Here is an 18,417-nt window from a genome sequence, read left to right as displayed (position 1 = left end):
CTGTATACCACATCCATATAACAGCTGTATGCCACATCCATATAACCGCTGTGTGCCACATCCATATAACAGCTGTGTGCCACATCCATATAACAGCTGGGTGCCACATCCATATAACAGCTGGGTGCCACATCCATATAACAGCTGGGTGCCACATCCATATAACAGCTGGGTGCCACATCCATATAACAGCTGTATACCACATCCATATAACAGCTGGGTGCCACATCCATATAACAGCTGGGTGCCACATCCATATAACAGCTGGGTGCCACATCCATATAACAGCTGTATACCACATCCATATAACAGCTGTATACCACATCCATATAACAGCTGGGTGCCACATCCATATAACAGCTGGGTGCCACATCCATATAACAGCTGGGTGCCACATCCATATAACAGCTGTATACCACATCCATATAACAGCTGTATACCACATCCATATAACAGCTGGGTGCCACATCCATATAACAGCTGGGTGCCACATCCATATAACAGGTGTATGCCACATCCATATAACAGCTGTGTGCCACATCCATATAACAGTTGGGTGCCACATCCATATAACAGCTGTATGCCACATCCATATAACAGCTGTGTGCCACATCCATATAACAGCTGTGTGCCACATCCATATAACAGCTGTGTGCCACATCCATATAACAGCTGTGTGCCACATCCATATAACAGTTGGGTGCCACATCCATATAACAGCTGTATGCCACATCCATATAACAGCTGTGTGCCACATCCATATAACAGCTGTGTGCCACATCCATATAACAGCTGGGTGCCACATCCATAACAGCTGGGTGCCACATCCATAACAGCTGGGTGCCACATCCATATAACAGGTGTATGCCACATCCATATAACAGCTGTGTGCCACATCCATATAACAGCTGGGTGCCACATCCATATAACAGCTGGGTGCCACATCCATATAACAGCTGTATACCACATCCATATAACAGCTGTATACCACATCCATATAACAGCTGGGTGCCACATCCATATAACAGCTGTGTGCCACATCCATATAACAGCTGGGTGCCACATCCATATAACAGCTGGGTGCCACATCCATATAACAGCTGGGTGCCACATCCATATAACAGCTGGGTGCCACATCCATATAACAGCTGTATACCACATCCATATAATAGCTGTTTACCACATCCATATAACAGCTGTATACCACATCCATATAACAGCTGGGTGCCACATCCAGTGGCTAGCAGAGTTTCTTCCAGGCATCTCTTCGGCCCCCCCCCCCCCGAAAATTTTTTGCCGCCCCCCCCGAACGAAATGAAATTTATACAATTTATATAGAAAATATATACTTTTAACAGTGTCCTCCCCCCCCCCCCAAGAAAGTTTACCGCCCCCCCCCCCCCCCCCCCGAAAATTTTAAGTGCCCCCCCCGGAGAAAAAAGTCTGGAAGAAACACTGGTGGCTAGGTGTAACCTTACAACACTGGACTAAACTAAAACTAAAAGCGTGACTTACTCTCGTCCTGCAGGTGGCGCTGAAAGGCGTTGAACAAAACGTCCCCCGCTTGTGGCGCCCTCTCCATGAAGTCTTTTCTCCTCAGTAGACACAGCGCCTTGCCTGGGGAGGTAAAGATGGTAGGGTTAGGACAGTGTGGAGACACAGGACTGGTGAGGTAAAGAGGGTAGGGTTAGGGCAGTGTGGAGACACAGGACTGGTGAGGTAAAGAGGGTAGGGTTAGGGCAGTGTGGAGACACAGGACTGGTGAGGTAAAGAGGGTAGGGTTAGGACAGTGTGGAGACACAGGGCTGGGGAGGTAAAGAGGGTAGGGTTAGGACAGTGTGGAGACACAGGACTGGTGAGGTAAAGAGGGTAGGGTTAGGGCAGTGTGGAGACACAGGACTGGTGAGGTAAAGAGGGTAGGGTTAGGACAGTGTGGAGACCGGAGATGGGGAGGTAGAGAGGGTAGGGTTAGGACAGTGTGGAGACACAGGACTGGTGAGGTAAAGAGGGTAGGGTTAGGACAGTGTGGAGACAGGGCTGGGGAGGTAGAGAGGGTAGGGTTAGGACAGTGTGAAGACACAGGGCTGGGGAGGTAAAGATGGTAGGGTTAGGACAGTGTGGAGACACAGGACTGGTGAGGTAAAGAGGGTAGGGTTAGGACAGTGTGGAGACACAGGACTGGGGAGGTAAAGTGGGTAGGGTTAGGACAGTGTGGAGACACAGGACTGGTGAGGTAGAGAGGGTAGGGTTAGGACAGTGTGGAGACACAGGACTGGGGAGGTAAAGAGGGTAGGGTTAGGACAGTGTGGAGACACAGGACTGGTGAGGTAAAGAGGGTAGGGTTAGGACAGTGTGGAGACACAGGACTGGTGAGGTAAAGAGGGTAGGGTTAGGACAGTGTGGAGACCGGAGATGGGGGTGGGCTACCTTACCGGAGTTTCTTACATCGAATCTACTTCCAGACCAGCTGCGCGGAATCTTAGCGAGGTGCTTAGCGTTATATTATCGCCGTCCGTGACCTAATGGGGTTTACATACGATAATACACCGTAATGGGGTTTACACCCGATAATGTTCACCTGAATATCAGATTTGTCATCAAGACAGGGCGTAGCTACCCTTGGCGATTTCATTACATAGCCTATATATTTATATACCATACTAAGATGGTGTAGATATAAAATAAGCCCAACTATTTTAAGCTTGTCAACTTCTGGCTTGCAGACCAAATAATTGCCAACATATTTTGTCACACAATAGTCCAGAGGCGTAGCTGGAGGACGGCGGGTGGGGCGACCGCACCGGGTGCCGACCCTTTCTAAAAATAGAAAGTTCGCGGCCTTGACATACAGCGTGAACACGTCACTTCCTGGTGTCGACAGAGCAAGTGCGGACAACTCTACCCAACTCTTTCGTCTGTAGCTGTGTGTATGGGCGTGTCACTCTTGTTAAACGGGTCAACGGTTCCAGGAATCTAACGGCACGGCGACCAGCGTGCGATCAAAATGGACGGCCTTGAGTCAACGGTTCCAGGAATGTAACGGCACGGCGACCAGCGTGCGATCAAAATGGACGGCCTTGAGTCAACGGTTCCAGGAATGTAACGGCACGGCGACCAGCGTGCGATCAAAATGGACGGCCTTGAGTCAACGGTTCCAGGAATGTAACGGCACGGCGACCAGCGTGCGATCAAAATGGACGGCCTTGAGTCAACGGTTCCAGGAATGTAACGGCACGGAGACCAGCGTGCGATCAAAATGGACGGCCTTGTATAGGTCATGTTTGATGTGTAAGTACATTACCAGGTCTAGCCAGAGAAAGACTTTCAGGGCAGGAGTTCACGGCAGGCGTTAGGGGCATACGATCAGAACAGACAGAGCCGGGTTGAATTAGTGACGGCTATTAGGGGCAGATAATTTAGTACTGAACGATTTGAAACGAAGGGGAGGTAACAATTTCTGCTTGGTCTTTTCAATGTCGTCGGTAAACGGCTGCTTTCACTGGGCGGGGGGAGGGGGGGGGGGCGGTAGTGTTGAACAGAGTTTCTTCCAGGCATCTCTTCGGGGGGGGGGGGAAGCCCCCCCGAAATTTTTTTACCGCCCTCCCCCCCCCCCCCCCCCCCGAACGAAATTTATATAATTTATATAGAAAATATATACTTTTAACAGTGTCCGCCCCCCCCCCCCCGAGGAAAGTCTACCGCACCACGGGAGAAAAAAGTCTGGAAGAAACACTGGTGTTGAATTCACAAATTATGAATAGCTGATAAGTAGAAAATAAAACAACTAGATAGAGGCGTCTGCTACGTCGCGGGTCAGCTCGTGAAAAATAAAAACTGCAATCTTAATTGATACAACACGAAACAAAAACAACGAAACACCCCCCCCCCCCAGATTATCGATACTAACAAGTCGATATGTGGCACGATACTAATGTTGTAATGACAAGTATTTTTCTTGGAAACTTAAACTTCCTAGAATGAACTTACTATCTGCATGGCGAGATAACTATGAGGAAGGTCAAATCTAGTGGACGCCATCCATACATACATCCACTCATATCTCCACACCTACATACATATCTACATAAATCTGCCAATCTCCGTTATACACATTTTACACACATATCCAAGCATAATCGCAGTGTCCTACATGACCCCTACTGTTGTCCTACATGACCCCTACAGTTGTCCTACATGACCCCTACACAGAGGCGTATCCAGGTTTTCGTTGTAGGGGGAGCGAAAAGAGCAAAAAAAGGCGCAGAATTTTTAACACGTTCTATATACGTGTATTATATATATATATATATATATATATATATATATATATATATATATATATATAATTACTAGCTGTATGTCATTACTTCGCTATGATGTAAAATAAATTGAAAGTAGCACTCTGAAGAAATAAGAAAAAACACACAATGTAGGCCGACAAAACAAAAATTGTATCAATCTAAGCAAAACAAAAATATACACACACTACAACCAAAAACAATGAACGTAACACAATCTGTTTTGTAATTCTTGTAAAAAAAATTTCTAACATAATAATTCCTGGAAAATTATTTAAGACAAGTGAAATAGGGGAAATAATCACTCTCTTAATATAAATATGTATATATCTACACATTTAATTATAAATGTCAAAACAAATAAATAATTACTTTAGATTATAATGAAATCGTTTAACACTATTCGTGTTTCCAAAATGTTATTGTCTATAATCATAATTCAATATATCGTCATCATAAATGCTAAAGTAGTACAGCATAATGAAAGTTTTTAAAATCAGAGCTGGTATAAAACCACGCTTTTCGCTTTATAGATTAACATTTAGAATAACAGCCTACATTTAACTAAATATTGGTCTTATAATTCAGATCATATATTTTTAATTAACTACTGTTTCTTTGTGTTCTTTAAAGATCATTTTTTAACATAGTGATAGGTATGGGTTAGATCATTGTATTGATCAAACACCTTTTTACTGGTAATTGCAAAAACAATATTCACAGTTTTACGTTTAAAAAGCTAATTTTCTGGCGGCATGGTACTTTGGTACATCATTACGCGTTTTACTACATGTACTTAACAGATCAGTTCGGGGTGGGTTGGGGGGGGGGGGGGGGGGGGGAGTCGGGGGTGGGTTCAACTTCATTCACCACTGTCCGGTCACTTTAGGTCAATTATCCAACCCAGTGTATACCTAGGTGTGACATTAATGTCGCTCTACACAATTGTGGTGGTGAGGTGTGTGGTGGGGGAGGGGGGAGATAACCAACTCAGAGTGAACATAGCGTCAGTTTTTAGATGACTGTTCTAAACATACATATATATTACACAAATATATATTACGCAAATATATATTACAGAAATAGATTTAAATAAGTAGCAGTGGTATTATGACAATATTTTTTTACAGAGGGGTCAATGGGGGATGGAGGTTTGTAAATGTTTCATATAATTTGTAATCGTAATCACTATCGCCCAAACTGTAAGGATACCACTACTTCATCGTGATGACCTTGTCAAAATTTCCCCACCACTACGCAGTTTGCTCATAAGTAAATGTAAATAGAGGTGCCACATCAGTTGTGTTTCTGTATTGTAATTTTTTTTTTAAATTAATCACACACACGATTCAAACTGTATATAAAAGTAATTATGTGTGAAGTTTTATGTATAAGATTTTCTTATTCAATTATTCGTAAGCAAATACATTATACAGTTGCCTTAAACTTAACACCCCTCTTGCCAAGTGATACTACCCGTAGAGGTTTTTTAAACAGTGGAATGCATCGTAATGGTTATTTTTAGAATGGCAAACTGATGCAGCTGTTAATACGTGTTGTAAACGTAGACACTACTAGACTAGTACAATAATGCTTAATTGCTGCATGAAAAGAAATCTTGTGATTTACATAGATGTGCCGACCAAAAATATTTTTTTAACAAATATTGTTTAAAACGTTGAGTTTAAAAAGTTTCCAAAAAGGCACCACTTATCTAAAAATAGCCAGAGGGGGAGCGGCCGCTCCCCCTGCTCCCCACTTGCGTACGCTACTGCCCCTACAGTTGTCCTACATGACTCCTACAGTTGTCCTACAGTGTCCTACAGTTGTCCTACATGACTCCTACAGTTGTCCTACATGACTCCTACAGTCTACAGTTGTCCTACATGACTCCTACAGTCTACAGTTGTCCTACATGACTCCTACAGTTGTCCTACATGACTCCTACAGTCTACAGTTGTCCTACATGACTCCTACAGTCTACAGTTGTCCTACATGACTCCTACAGTTGTCCTACATGACTCCTACAGTTGTCCTACATGACTCCTACAGTTGTCCTACAGTTGTCCTACATGACTCCTACAGTTGTCCTACATGACTCCTACAGTTGTCCTACATGACTCCTACAGTTGTCCTACATGACTCCTACAGTTGTCCTACATGACTCCTACAGTGTCCTACATGACTCCTACAGTCTACAGTTGTCCTACATGACTCCTACAGTTGTCCTACATGACTCCTACAGTGTCCTACAGTTGTCCTACATGACTCCTACAGTTGTCCTACATGACTCCTACAGTTGTCCTACATGACTCCTACAGTTGTCCTACATGACTCCTACAGATGTCCTACATGACTCCTACAGTTGTCCTACATGACTCCTACAGTTGTCCTACATGACTCCTACAGATGTCCTACATGACTCCTACAGTTGTCCTACATGACCCGTACAGTTGTCCTACATGACTCCTACAGTTGTCCTACATGACTCCTACAGTTGTCCTACATGACTCCTACAGTCTACAGTTGTCCTACATGACTCCTACAGTTGTCCTACATGACTCCTACAGTTGTCCTACATGACCCGTACAGTTGTCCTACATGACTCCTACAGTTGTCCTACATGACTCCTACAGTTGTCCTACATGACTCCTACAGTTGTCCTACATGACCCGTACAGTTGTCCTACATGACCCCTACAGTTGTCCTACATGACTCCTACAGTTGTCCTACATGACTCCTACAGTTGTCCTACATGACTCCTACAGTTGTCCTACATGACTTCTACAGTTGTCCTACATGACCCCTACAGTTGTCCTACATGACTCCTACAGTTGTCCTACATGACTCCTACAGTTGTCCTACATGACTCCCACAGTTGTCCTACAGTTGTCCTACAGTTGTCCTACAGTTGTCCTACATGACTCCTACAGTTGTCCTACATGACTTCTACAGTTGTCCTACATGACTCCCACAGTTGTCCTACAGTTGTCCTACAGTTGTCCTACAGTTGTCCTACATGACCCCTACAGTTGTCCTACATGACTCCTACAGTTGTCCTACATTACTCCCACAGTTGTCCTACAGTTGTCCTACAGTTGTCCTACAGTTGTCCTACATGACCCCTACAGTTGTCCTACATGACTCCCACAGTTGTCCTACAGTTGTCCTACAGTTGTCCTACAGTTGTCCTACAGTTGTCCTACATGACTCCCACAGTTGTCCTACAGTGTCCTACAGTTGTCCTACATGACTCCTACAGTTGTCCTACATGACTACTAGAGTTGTCCTACATGACCCTACAGTTGTCCTACATGACTCCTGTAGCAGAAGGTCACAGAAATTCTGACCCGGATCTCGTCGTGTTGCGCAAGTTTCCTAGAACCGCCATGTTTGACACGGCAACAAAAGATCACGTGAACCGGAAGCCGACCAAATGTGCCGGCATTAAACCGGCATTGAGCAATGCAGATGTCCATAGCAGGGCACACGACATCATCGAACTAATCGTAGAGTTTGTGGAAGTTTGTGGAAGTTTGTGGTAGTTTATGGTAGTTTGTGGTAGTTTGTGGTAATTTGTGGTAGTTTGTGGTAGTTTGTGGTAGTTTGTGGAAGTTTGTGGTAGTTTGTGGCAGTTTGTGGTAGTTTGTGGAAGTTTGTGGTAGTTTGTGGTAGTTTGTGGAATTTTGTGGTAGTTTGTGGTAGTTTGTGGAAGTTTGTGGTAGTTTGTGGAAGTGTGTGGTAGTTTGTGGAAGTTTGTGGTAGTTTGTGGTAGTTGGTGGTAGTTATGTGGAAGTTTGTGTTAGTTTGTGGAAGTTTGTGGTAGTTTGTGGAAGTTTGTGGTAGTTTGTGGTAGTGTGTGGAAGTTTGTGGAAGTTTGTGGAAGTTTGTGGTAGTTTGTGGAAGTTTGTGGAAGTTTGTGGTAGTGTGTGGAAGTTTGTGGAAGTTTGTGGTAGTTTGTGGAAGTTTGTGGAAGTTTGTGGTAGTGTGTGGAAGTTTGTGGAAGTTTGTGGTAGTTTGTGGAAGTTTGTGGAAGTTTGTGGTAGTTTGTGGAAGTTTGTGGTAGTTTGTGGAAGTTTGTGGAAGTTTGTGGTAGTTTGTGGTAGTTGGTGGTAGTTATGTGGAAGTTTGTGTTAGTTTGTGGAAGTTTGTGGTAGTTTGTGGAAGTTTGTGGTAGTTTGTGGTAGTGTGTGGAAGTTTGTGGAAGTTTGTGGTAGTTTGTGGAAGTTTGTGGTAGTGTGTGGAAGTTTGTGGAAGTTTGTGGTAGTTTGTGGAATTTTGTGGTAGTTTGTGGTAGTTTGTCGTAGTTTATGGAAGTTTGTGGAAGTTTGTGGAAGTTTATGGTAGTTTGTAGAAGTTTGTGGTACTGTGTGGTAGTTTGTAGAAGTTTGTGGTAGTTTGTGGTAGTTTGTGGAAGTTTGTGGAAGTTTGTGGTAGTTTGTGGAAGTTTGTGGTAGTTTGTGGAAGTTTGTGGAAGTTTGTGGTAGTTTGTGGTAGTTGGTGGTAGTTATGTGGAAGTTTGTGGTAGTTTATGGAAGTTTGTGGAAGTTTGTAGTAGTTTGTGGAAGTTTGTGGCAGTTTGTGGTAGTTTGTGGTAGTTTGTGGCAGTTTGTGGCAGTTTGTGGTAGTTTGTGGAAGTTTGTGGTAGTTTGTGGAAGTTTGTGGTAGTTTGTGGTAGTTTGTGGAAGTTTGTGGAAGTTTGTGGTAGTTTGTGGAAGTTTGTGGTAGTTTGTAGAAGTTTGTGGTACTGTGTGGTAGTTTGTAGAAGTTTGTGGTAGTTTGTGGTAGTTTGTGGAAGTTTGTGGTAGTTTGTGGAAGTTTGTGGAAGTTTGTGGTAGTTTGTGGTAGTTGGTGGTAGTTATGTGGAAGTTTGTGGTAGTTTATGGAAGTTTGTGGAAGTTTGTAGTAGTTTGTGGAAGTTTGTGGCAGTTTGTGGTAGTTTGTGGTAGTTTGTGGCAGTTTGTGGCAGTTTGTGGTAGTTTGTGGAAGTTTGTGGTAGTTTGTGGAAGTTTGTGGTAGTTTATGGAAGTTTGTGGAAGTTTGTGGAAGTTTGTGGAATACACCAAGAACAGCAACAAAAAAAAACTAAGAAACAAAAACAAACAAAAATAAATCACTCTATGTACATAAAAATTAAAGTTTGTCTGCTGCGGGCGGACTGACGGACTGGCCGACTTTGTCTTTTATAATCCTAACTCATGAACGCATCGGGTTTTAGTTTTAACTCTGGGAGTGTTTGTGTGAATTTTCTGGCTAAGTCGGTGAAATTTTAAATTGTTTTTAATTTTTCAAATATTTGTATAGGGGGGGTCATCCATAAATGACGTCACACTCGTAGGGGGTCGGGGGGGGGGGGGGGTCGGTAATTTTGTGCGATGTGTGAAGAGGGGGGGGGGGGGGTTCAAATAGTGCGACGTCACACTTTTGCTTTATAGATAAGAAATGTTAGAAAACGAATTTTAGACGTTATTTAGCGTTTTAGAACACAGTTTTAATGAATAATAATAGGAATTTATTAAAATACTCTATTTTGACATATTTCAGACAAGATTTTGGAAAAATATCGATGTTTAAAAAAAAATTCAACTGCAATTTTGAGGGGGTTGTAGGCTGAGGTGTGACGTCATTTTGGGGGGGGGGGGGTCTGGCTTTTTGTGACGACGTGTGACGGAGGGGAGGAGGGGAGGTAAAAATCGTCCAAAAAAGCGTGACGTCATTTATGGATGACCCCTGGCCGTTATAGGCGACCTCATTTCCGCCATTTTTAAGTCCTACATGACCCCTACAGTCTTCATTATTGAAATATTTTGCGCTGCGTTCAACGACTGTGCTATTTAGTTTCTTATTTATAGACTTCCGTATTTCCCTATTTAGTATAAATTAAACATTCTGAAATACAAACCGGTATGAGGATATGATAAAATTAAATATTTACATTAATTTAAAATGCTACTATTATTATAATTCAGGTTTTACCATTATTTGTTAAAAAGACCTTCAAAGCTGCATTGTTTGCTAATTATTGTTTATTTTATCACTACTTAAAACCTCATTTCCGCCGTTTTAGTTCTGCTTAATTTAATTTTAATTTGACGTGCAGTGCTCAGCGCCATGTCAATTTAGTCTCTTATTTACAGACTGTCTGTATTCATCTGTTTAGTCTTTTTATTTTATATAACATTCTAAATAATAACTAACGGTGTTGCTATAATAATGAAACAGGTTTTATTTATTTTTTTTTTTTTCAAAGCTCAACACATCTACATTGTTTACTAATTATTTATTTTTTCAAAGCTCAACACATCTGCATTGTTTACTAATTATTTATTTTTTCAAAGCTCAACACATATGCATTGTTTACTAATTATTTATTTTTTTCAAAGCTCAACACATCTGCATTGTTTACTAATTATTTATTTTTTCAAAGCTCAACACATCTGCATTGTTTACTAATTTTTTTTTTTTTCAAAGCTCAACACATATGCATTGTTTACTAATTATTTATTTTTTCAAAGCTCAACACAACTGCATTGTTTACTAATTATTTATTTTTTCAAAGCTCAACACATCTGCATTGTTTACTAATTATTTATTTTTTCAAAGCTCAACACATCTGCATTGTTTACTAATTATTTATTTTTTCAAAGCTCAACACATCTGCATTGTTTACTAATTATTTATTTTTTCAAAGCTCAACACATCTGCATTGTTTACTAATTATTTATTTTTTCAAAGCTCAACACATCTGCATTGTTTACTAATTATTTATTTTTTCAAAGCTCAACACATCTGCATTGTTTACTAATTATTTATTTTTTCAAAGCTCAACACATCTGCATTGTTTACTAATTATTTATTTTTTCAAAGCTCAACACATCTGCATTGTTTACTAATTATTTATTTTTTCAAAGCTCAACACATCTGCATTGTTTACTAATTATTTATTTTTTCAAAGCTCAACACATCTGCATTGTTTACTAATTATTTTTTCTATTCCCAGGCAGTATTTAAAAAGATTTGATGAGATGGGGTTGGTGTTACGATAGGTCACATTTGGTCCTTTATTGTATCATGATAGTATTAAGGTCAGTTTATATGGGTTTGATACTAAGTATAGATTGATATTATGTAAGTGTCATTAAATTTCAAAATGTGTTTAAAAAAATAGTTGGTTTATTATTTAAGTTGAACAAATTAGGAATGTAATTTGTGGCCATTTATCGGTTGGTTTATTTGTCTTTTCATGTTTTGTCGCATTCGGGCAAATGTCCTTTCGGGCTTTTGTCGTTTTCGGGCAAGTGTCCATTCTTAAAAACTGATTTCATGAAAACGGCTTTAGGGTGTCTTTCGGGAATTGGCCGTAGACCAGTTAGGAATAGGTTTGTTTAGGTTTAAATATAGGTATATGTTTAGTAATATGTGTATGTGTAGGAGTAGGAGTTGGAGTTTATGTTAATGTTTGTGGTTGTGGTTGATTGGGGGGTGGGGGTTGGTTTATGTTATTGTTTATGTTCATGTTTGAGCTTGTAGTTTTAAAATGTTTTTTAATCCAAATTTTTCCCAGTAATTTAAAGTTTTAATACAATAGAGCTGCATGACTAAAAACTATTGTACACCAAATGAACATGATAATGCGCGGATAGTAATAAGACATCCTACACATTTTAGAAAATTTTAAGTAATTTATTATAAAGTAAAATAGGCATCCAATTAAGTCAAATTTGATGTCAGATTGCATTCTATTTCCTACGTGCGGAATTTCAGATAAATCGGTCTGTTAAAAAGTGCTCGAAATTTCTTTCGCCTGTTTCGATTTCTGACGAACAACAGAGGAATAAAATTAAATAAAAGTTTGTAAAAACCAACGGCTCTCTAGCAGTAAAAAACCTAAATGACTGGTCTAGCAGTAAAAAACCTAAATGACTGGTCTAGCAGTAAAAAACCTAAATGACTGGACTAGCAGTAAAAAACCTAAATGACTGGTCTAGCAGTAAAAAACCTAAATGACTGGTCTAGCAGTAAAAAACCTAAATGACTGGACTAGCAGTAAAAAACCTAAATGACTGGTCTAGCAGTAAAAAACCCCAAATATTTGGTCTAGCAGTAAAAAACCTAAATGACTAGTCTAGCAGTAAAAAACCTAAATGACTTGTTTAGCAGTAAAAAAACCTAAATGACTGGTCTAGCAGTAAAAAACCTAAATGACTGGTCTAGCAGTAAAAAACCTAAATGACTGGTCTAGCAGTAAAAAACCTCAATGACTGGTCTAGCAGTAAAAAAACAAACGTACCGTTCATGTCGAACTTGTCCACACAGACAGGACTGAGTGAGTACTCCTCCACACAGAACTTGAGCCATGCTTTCACCTCAGACTTTGACCACTGGACCGGTGGACGGGCTAAAATAAAAGGCAGGTACGTCTGCTCATTAGTCCAGTGTGTACACGTGGTCTCCGTCCAGTTTGTACACATTCTCTCGTCATCCCAACCTCGCATCTCTAGCGATACAATCATATACAATCATTTATGTCCCCACAAGACCAGGATACAGTCGCCTCCCCTGGCCCGACCCCCTGGCCCGACCCCCTGTTCTGGGAAGAGTATATTTAAGTTTCAGCGAAATAAAGCAGTCATCCATATCTTATGTCAAATCTGCTGGGTAGATCCAGAACTTCAGACAATGTGCTGGTTGTGGTGGCGCAATACTCGGTGACACGGCCATGACCCGACACCCAAACAACTCAGGGTGGGGGGGGGGGGGGTCATAGCGGCTTTACTGGATGCGGGTGGGGGGGAGGTGAAGGCGTCACATCTAAATTTTACCTCGACAGACACACACACACTTACCTGAAGTTTACTTAGACAAACACACACTCACCTGAAGTTTACCTGGACAAACACACACACACTTACCTGAAGTTTACCTAGTTAAACACACACTCACCTGAAGTTTACCTAGACAAACACACACACACTCACCTGAAGTTTACCTAGATAAACACACACTCACCTGAAGTTTACCTAGACAAACACACACACACTCACCTCAAGTTTACTTAGACAAACACACACTCACCTGAAGTTTACCTGGACAAACACACACACACTCACCTGAAGTTTACCTAGACAAACAAACACACACTCACCTGAAGTTTACCTAGACAAACACACACACACTCACCTGAAGATTACCTGGACAAACACACACACACACACACACCTGAAGTTTACCTAGACAAATACACACACACCTGAAGTTTACCTAGACAAACACACACACACCTGAAGTTTACCTAGACAAACACACACGCACCTAAAGTTTACCTAGACAAACACACACTCACCTGAAGTTTACCTAGACAAACACACACACACTCACCTGAAGTTTACCTAGACAAACACACACTTACCTGAAGTTTACCTAGACAAACACACACTCTCACCTGAAGTTTACCTAGACAAACACACACTCACCTGAAGATTACCTGGACAAACACACACTCACCTCAAGTTTACCTAGACAAACACACACACTCACCTCAAGTTTACCTGGACAAACACACACACTCACCTGAAGTTTACCTAGACAAACACACACACTCACCTGAAGTTTACCTAGACAAACACACACTCACCTGAAGATTACCTGGACAAACACACACACACACACACCTAAAGTTTACCTAGACAAACACACACACACTCACCTGAAGTTTACCTAGACAAACACACACACACTCACCTGAAGTTTACCTAAACAAACACACACACACTCACCTGAAGTTTACCTAGACAAACACACACACACTCACCTGAAGTTTACCTAGACAAACACACACACACTCACCTGAAGTTTACCTAGACAAACACACACACTCACCTGAAGTTTACCTAGACAAACACACACACACCTGAAGTTTACCTAGACAAACACACACACTCACCTGAAGTTTACCTAGACAAACACACACACTCACCTGAAGTTTACCTAGACAAACACACACTCTCACCTAAAGTTTACCTAGACAAACACACACACACACCTAAAGTTTACCTAGACAAAAACACACTCACCTTAAGTTTACCTAGACAAACACACACACTCACCTGAACTTTACCTAGACAAACACACACTCACCTGAAGTTTACCTAGACAAACACACACACACACCTGAAGTTTACCTAGACAAACACACACACTCACCTGAAGTTTACCTAGACAAACACACACTCACTTGAAGTTTACCTGGACGAACACACACACACTCACCTGAAGTTTACCTAGATAAACACACACTCACACCTGAAGTTTACCTAGACAAACACACACACTCACCTGAAGTTTACCTAGACAAACACACACACACCTGAAGTTTACCTAGACAAACACACACACTCACCTGAAGTTTACCTAGACAAACACACACACTCACCTGAAGTTTACCTAGACAAACACACACTCACCTGAAGTTTACCTAGACAAACACACACACTCACCTGAAGATTACCTGGACAAACACACACACACACACACACCTGAAGTTTACCTAGACAAACACACACTCTCACCTGAAGTTTACCTAGACAAATACACACACACCTGAAGTTTACCTAGACAAACACACACACACCTAAAGTTTACCTAGACAAACACACACACACACCTGAAGTTTACCTAGACAAACACACACACTTACCTGAAGTTTACCTAGACAAACACACACACCTGAAGTTTACCTAGACAAACGCACACACTCTCACCTGCAGTTTACCTAAACACACACACACTCACCTGAAGTTTACCTAGACAAATACACACACACCTGAAGTTTACCTAGACAAATACACACACACCTGAAGTTTACCTAGACAAACACACACACACCTAAAGTTTACCTAGACAAACACACACACACTCACCTGAAGTTTACCTAGACAAACACACACACACTCACCTGAAGTTTACCTAGACAAACACACACACACTCACCTGAAGTTTACCTAGACAAATACACACACACATGAAGTTTACCTAGACAAATACACACACACCTAAAGTTTACCTAGACAAACACACACTCTCACCTGAAGTTTACCTAGACAAATACACACACACCTGAAGTTTACCTAGACAAACACACACACACTCACCTAAAGTTTACCTAGACAAAAACACACACACCTGAAGTTTACCTAGACAAACACACACACACACCTAAAGTTTACCTAGACAAACACACACACACTCACCTGAAGTTTACCTAGACAAACACACACACACTCACCTGAAGTTTACCTAGACAAACACACACACACACACCTAAAGTTTACCTAGACAAACACACACACACTCACCTGAAGTTTACCTAGACAAACACACACACACTCACCTGAAGTTTACCTAGACAAACACACACACACTCACCTGAAGTTTACCTAGACAAATACACACACACATGAAGTTTACCTAGACAAATACACACACACCTAAAGTTTACCTAGACAAACACACACACTCACCTGAAGTTTACCTAGACAAATACACACACTCACCTGAAGTTTACCTAGACAAATACACACACTCACCTAAAGTTTACCTAGACAAACACACACACTCACCTGAAGTTTACCTAGACAAATACACACACACCTAAAGTTTACCTCGACAAACACACACACACACCTGAAGTTTACCTAGACAAACACACACACTCACCTGAAGTTTTTCTAGACAAACACACACACACACTCACCTGAAGTTTACCTAGACAAACACACACACACTCACCTGAAGTTTACCTAGACAAACACACGCACACTCACCTGAAGTTTACCTAGACAAACACACACTCTCACCTGAAGTTTACCTAGACAAACACACACACACACACCGAAGTTTACCTAGACAAACACACACACTCACCTTAAGTTTACCTAGGCAAACACACACACTCACCTCAAGTTTACTTAGACAAACACACACTCACCTGAAGTTTACCTGGACAAACACACACTCACCTCAAGTTTACCTAGACAAACACACACACTCACCTCAAGTTTACTTAGACAAACACACACTCACCTGAAGTTTACCTAGACAAATACACACACACCTAAAGTTTACCTCGACAAACACACACACTCACCTGAAGTTTGCCTAGACAAACACACACACTCACCTGAAGTTTTTCTAGACAAACACACACACACTCACCTGAAGTTTACCTAGACAAACACACACACACTCACCTGAAGTTTACCTAGACAAACACACACTCTCACCTGAAGTTTACCTAGACAAACACACACACACACACCGAAGTTTACCTAGACAAACACACACACACACTCACCTAAATTGCTGGGCACCAATGACACGTATGTGGAGGTCATGGCTGAGGTCTTGCTGGGGTCAAGGACGGGCTGTGTCCAGGCTAGCATCCCGACCTGAGGGGAGGGAGACAAGAGCTCATGACGTCACGATGGTCGAGATCTCGGCTACACTGTATGGCAAGACATTTGACACATACAATATACATATACTACAAATAGGGCCTAATTCCACGTGAAAGACACGTGGCTACATGTCATCTAGAGGACAATGTCAACGTGACAGGCTACATGTCATCTAGAGGACAATGTCAACGTGAGAGGCTACATGTCATCTAGAGGACAATGTCAACTTCAGAGGCTACATGTCATCTAGAGGACAATGTCAACGTGAGAGGCTACATGTCATCTAGAGGACAATGTCAACGTCAGAGGCTACATGTCATCTAGAGGAGAATGTCAACGTGAGAGAATACAAACGTCAAATACATCGTCAAAGAGAATACAAATACAAATACATGCACGAATGGCGTGTAGCTTAGGTCCCCAAACCTTTCGAGTGCCGACCCCTTTTTTTTTTAAAGCAGTGACCCTCGACTTGCAATTTTAAAACAATTTGTTTCTTTTAGTGTACAAGTCAGATAGTTTGTTTTAGTGTACAAGTCAGATAGTTTGTTTTAGTGTACAAGTCAGATAGTTTGTTTTAGTGTACAAGTCAGATAGATTTGGAACTGGTGGTCTAGAAGCAGCTTGTTAGCCTAAAAAGTTAATTCAAATTTTCTGTTTACAGGCTTGAAAATGTTGTTTCAAATTTTCTGTTTACAGGCTTGAGAATGTTGGTTCAAACTTTCTGTTTACAGGCTTGAGAATGTCGGTTCAAACTTTCTGTTTACAGGCTTGAGAATGTCGGTTCAAACTTTCTGTTTACAGGCTTGAGAATGTTGGATAAAACTTTCTGTTTACAGGCTTGAGAATGTCGTTTCAAACTTTCTGTTTACAGGCTTGAGAATGTTGGTTAAAACTTTCTGTTTACAGGCTTGAGAATGTTGGTTAAAACTTTCTGTTTACAGGCTTGAGAATGTTGGTTCAAATTTTCTGGTTACAGGCTTGAGAATGTTGGTTCAAATTTTCTGTTGTTTACAGGCTTGAGAATGTTGGTTCAAATTTTCTGTTTACAGGCTTGAGAATGTTGGTTCAAATTTTCTGTTTACAGGCTTGAGAATGTTGGTTCAAATTTTCTGTTTACAGGCTTGAGAATGTTGGTTCAAATTTTCTGTTTACAGGCTTGAGAATGTTGGTTCAAACTTTCTGTTTACAGGCTTGAGAATGTTGGTTCAAACTTTCTGTTTACAGGCTTGAGAATGTTGGTTTTGTAAAATACTAGCAGACTAGTTGAACTATTTTGTCAAATTGTGTAAAATACTAGCAGACTAGTTGAACTATTTTGTCAAATTGTGTAAAACACTAGCAGACTAGTTGAACTATTTTGTCAAATTGTGTAAAACACTAGCAGACTAGTTGAACTATTTTGTCAAAATGTGTAAAATACTAGCAGACTAGTTGAACTATTTTGTCAAATTGTGTAAAATACTAGCAGACTAGTTGAACTATTTTGTCAAATTGTGTAAAACACTAGCAGACTAGTTGAACTATTTTGTCAAATTGTGTAAAACACTAGCAGACTAGTTGAACTATTTTGTCAAATTGTGTAAAATACTAGCAGACTAGTTGAACTATTTTGTCAAATTGTGTAAAATACTAGCAGACTAGTTGAACTATTTTGTCAAATT

At 40.9% G+C, this 18,417-nt stretch overlaps 1 protein-coding gene across 3 annotated transcripts in view; it reads right to left on the bottom strand.

Moving 5' to 3' along the window:
• The window catches only part of LOC131937341 (transcription factor ETV6), a 38,645-nt gene that overhangs the window by 13,041 nt on the left and 7,187 nt on the right, over window positions 1-18,417 (bottom strand). For 2 of the 3 annotated variants that reach the window (XM_059294664.1, XM_059294667.1), the window contains exons 2-4: window positions 16,651-16,800; window positions 12,589-12,696; window positions 1,516-1,617 (exon numbers count right to left, since the gene is read on the bottom strand). In XM_059294664.1, coding sequence (XP_059150647.1) covers window positions 1,516-1,617; window positions 12,589-12,696; window positions 16,651-16,738 — 298 coding nt within the window. In that variant the 5' untranslated portion in view covers window positions 16,739-16,800. The remainder of the gene's footprint in view (window positions 1-1,515; window positions 1,618-12,588; window positions 12,697-16,650; window positions 16,801-18,417) is intronic. The other variant, XM_059294665.1, reaches the window with a different exon arrangement.

The sequence above is a fragment of the Physella acuta genome, unplaced genomic scaffold (genome assembly GCF_028476545.2).
Source record: "Physella acuta isolate Inbredline_101_S28 unplaced genomic scaffold, ASM2847654v3 ptg000208l, whole genome shotgun sequence".
NCBI lineage: Eukaryota > Metazoa > Mollusca > Gastropoda > Physidae > Physella > Physella acuta.
The sequence above is the reverse complement of the archived record's forward strand: the minus strand, read 5'-3'. Positions and strand labels throughout refer to the sequence as shown.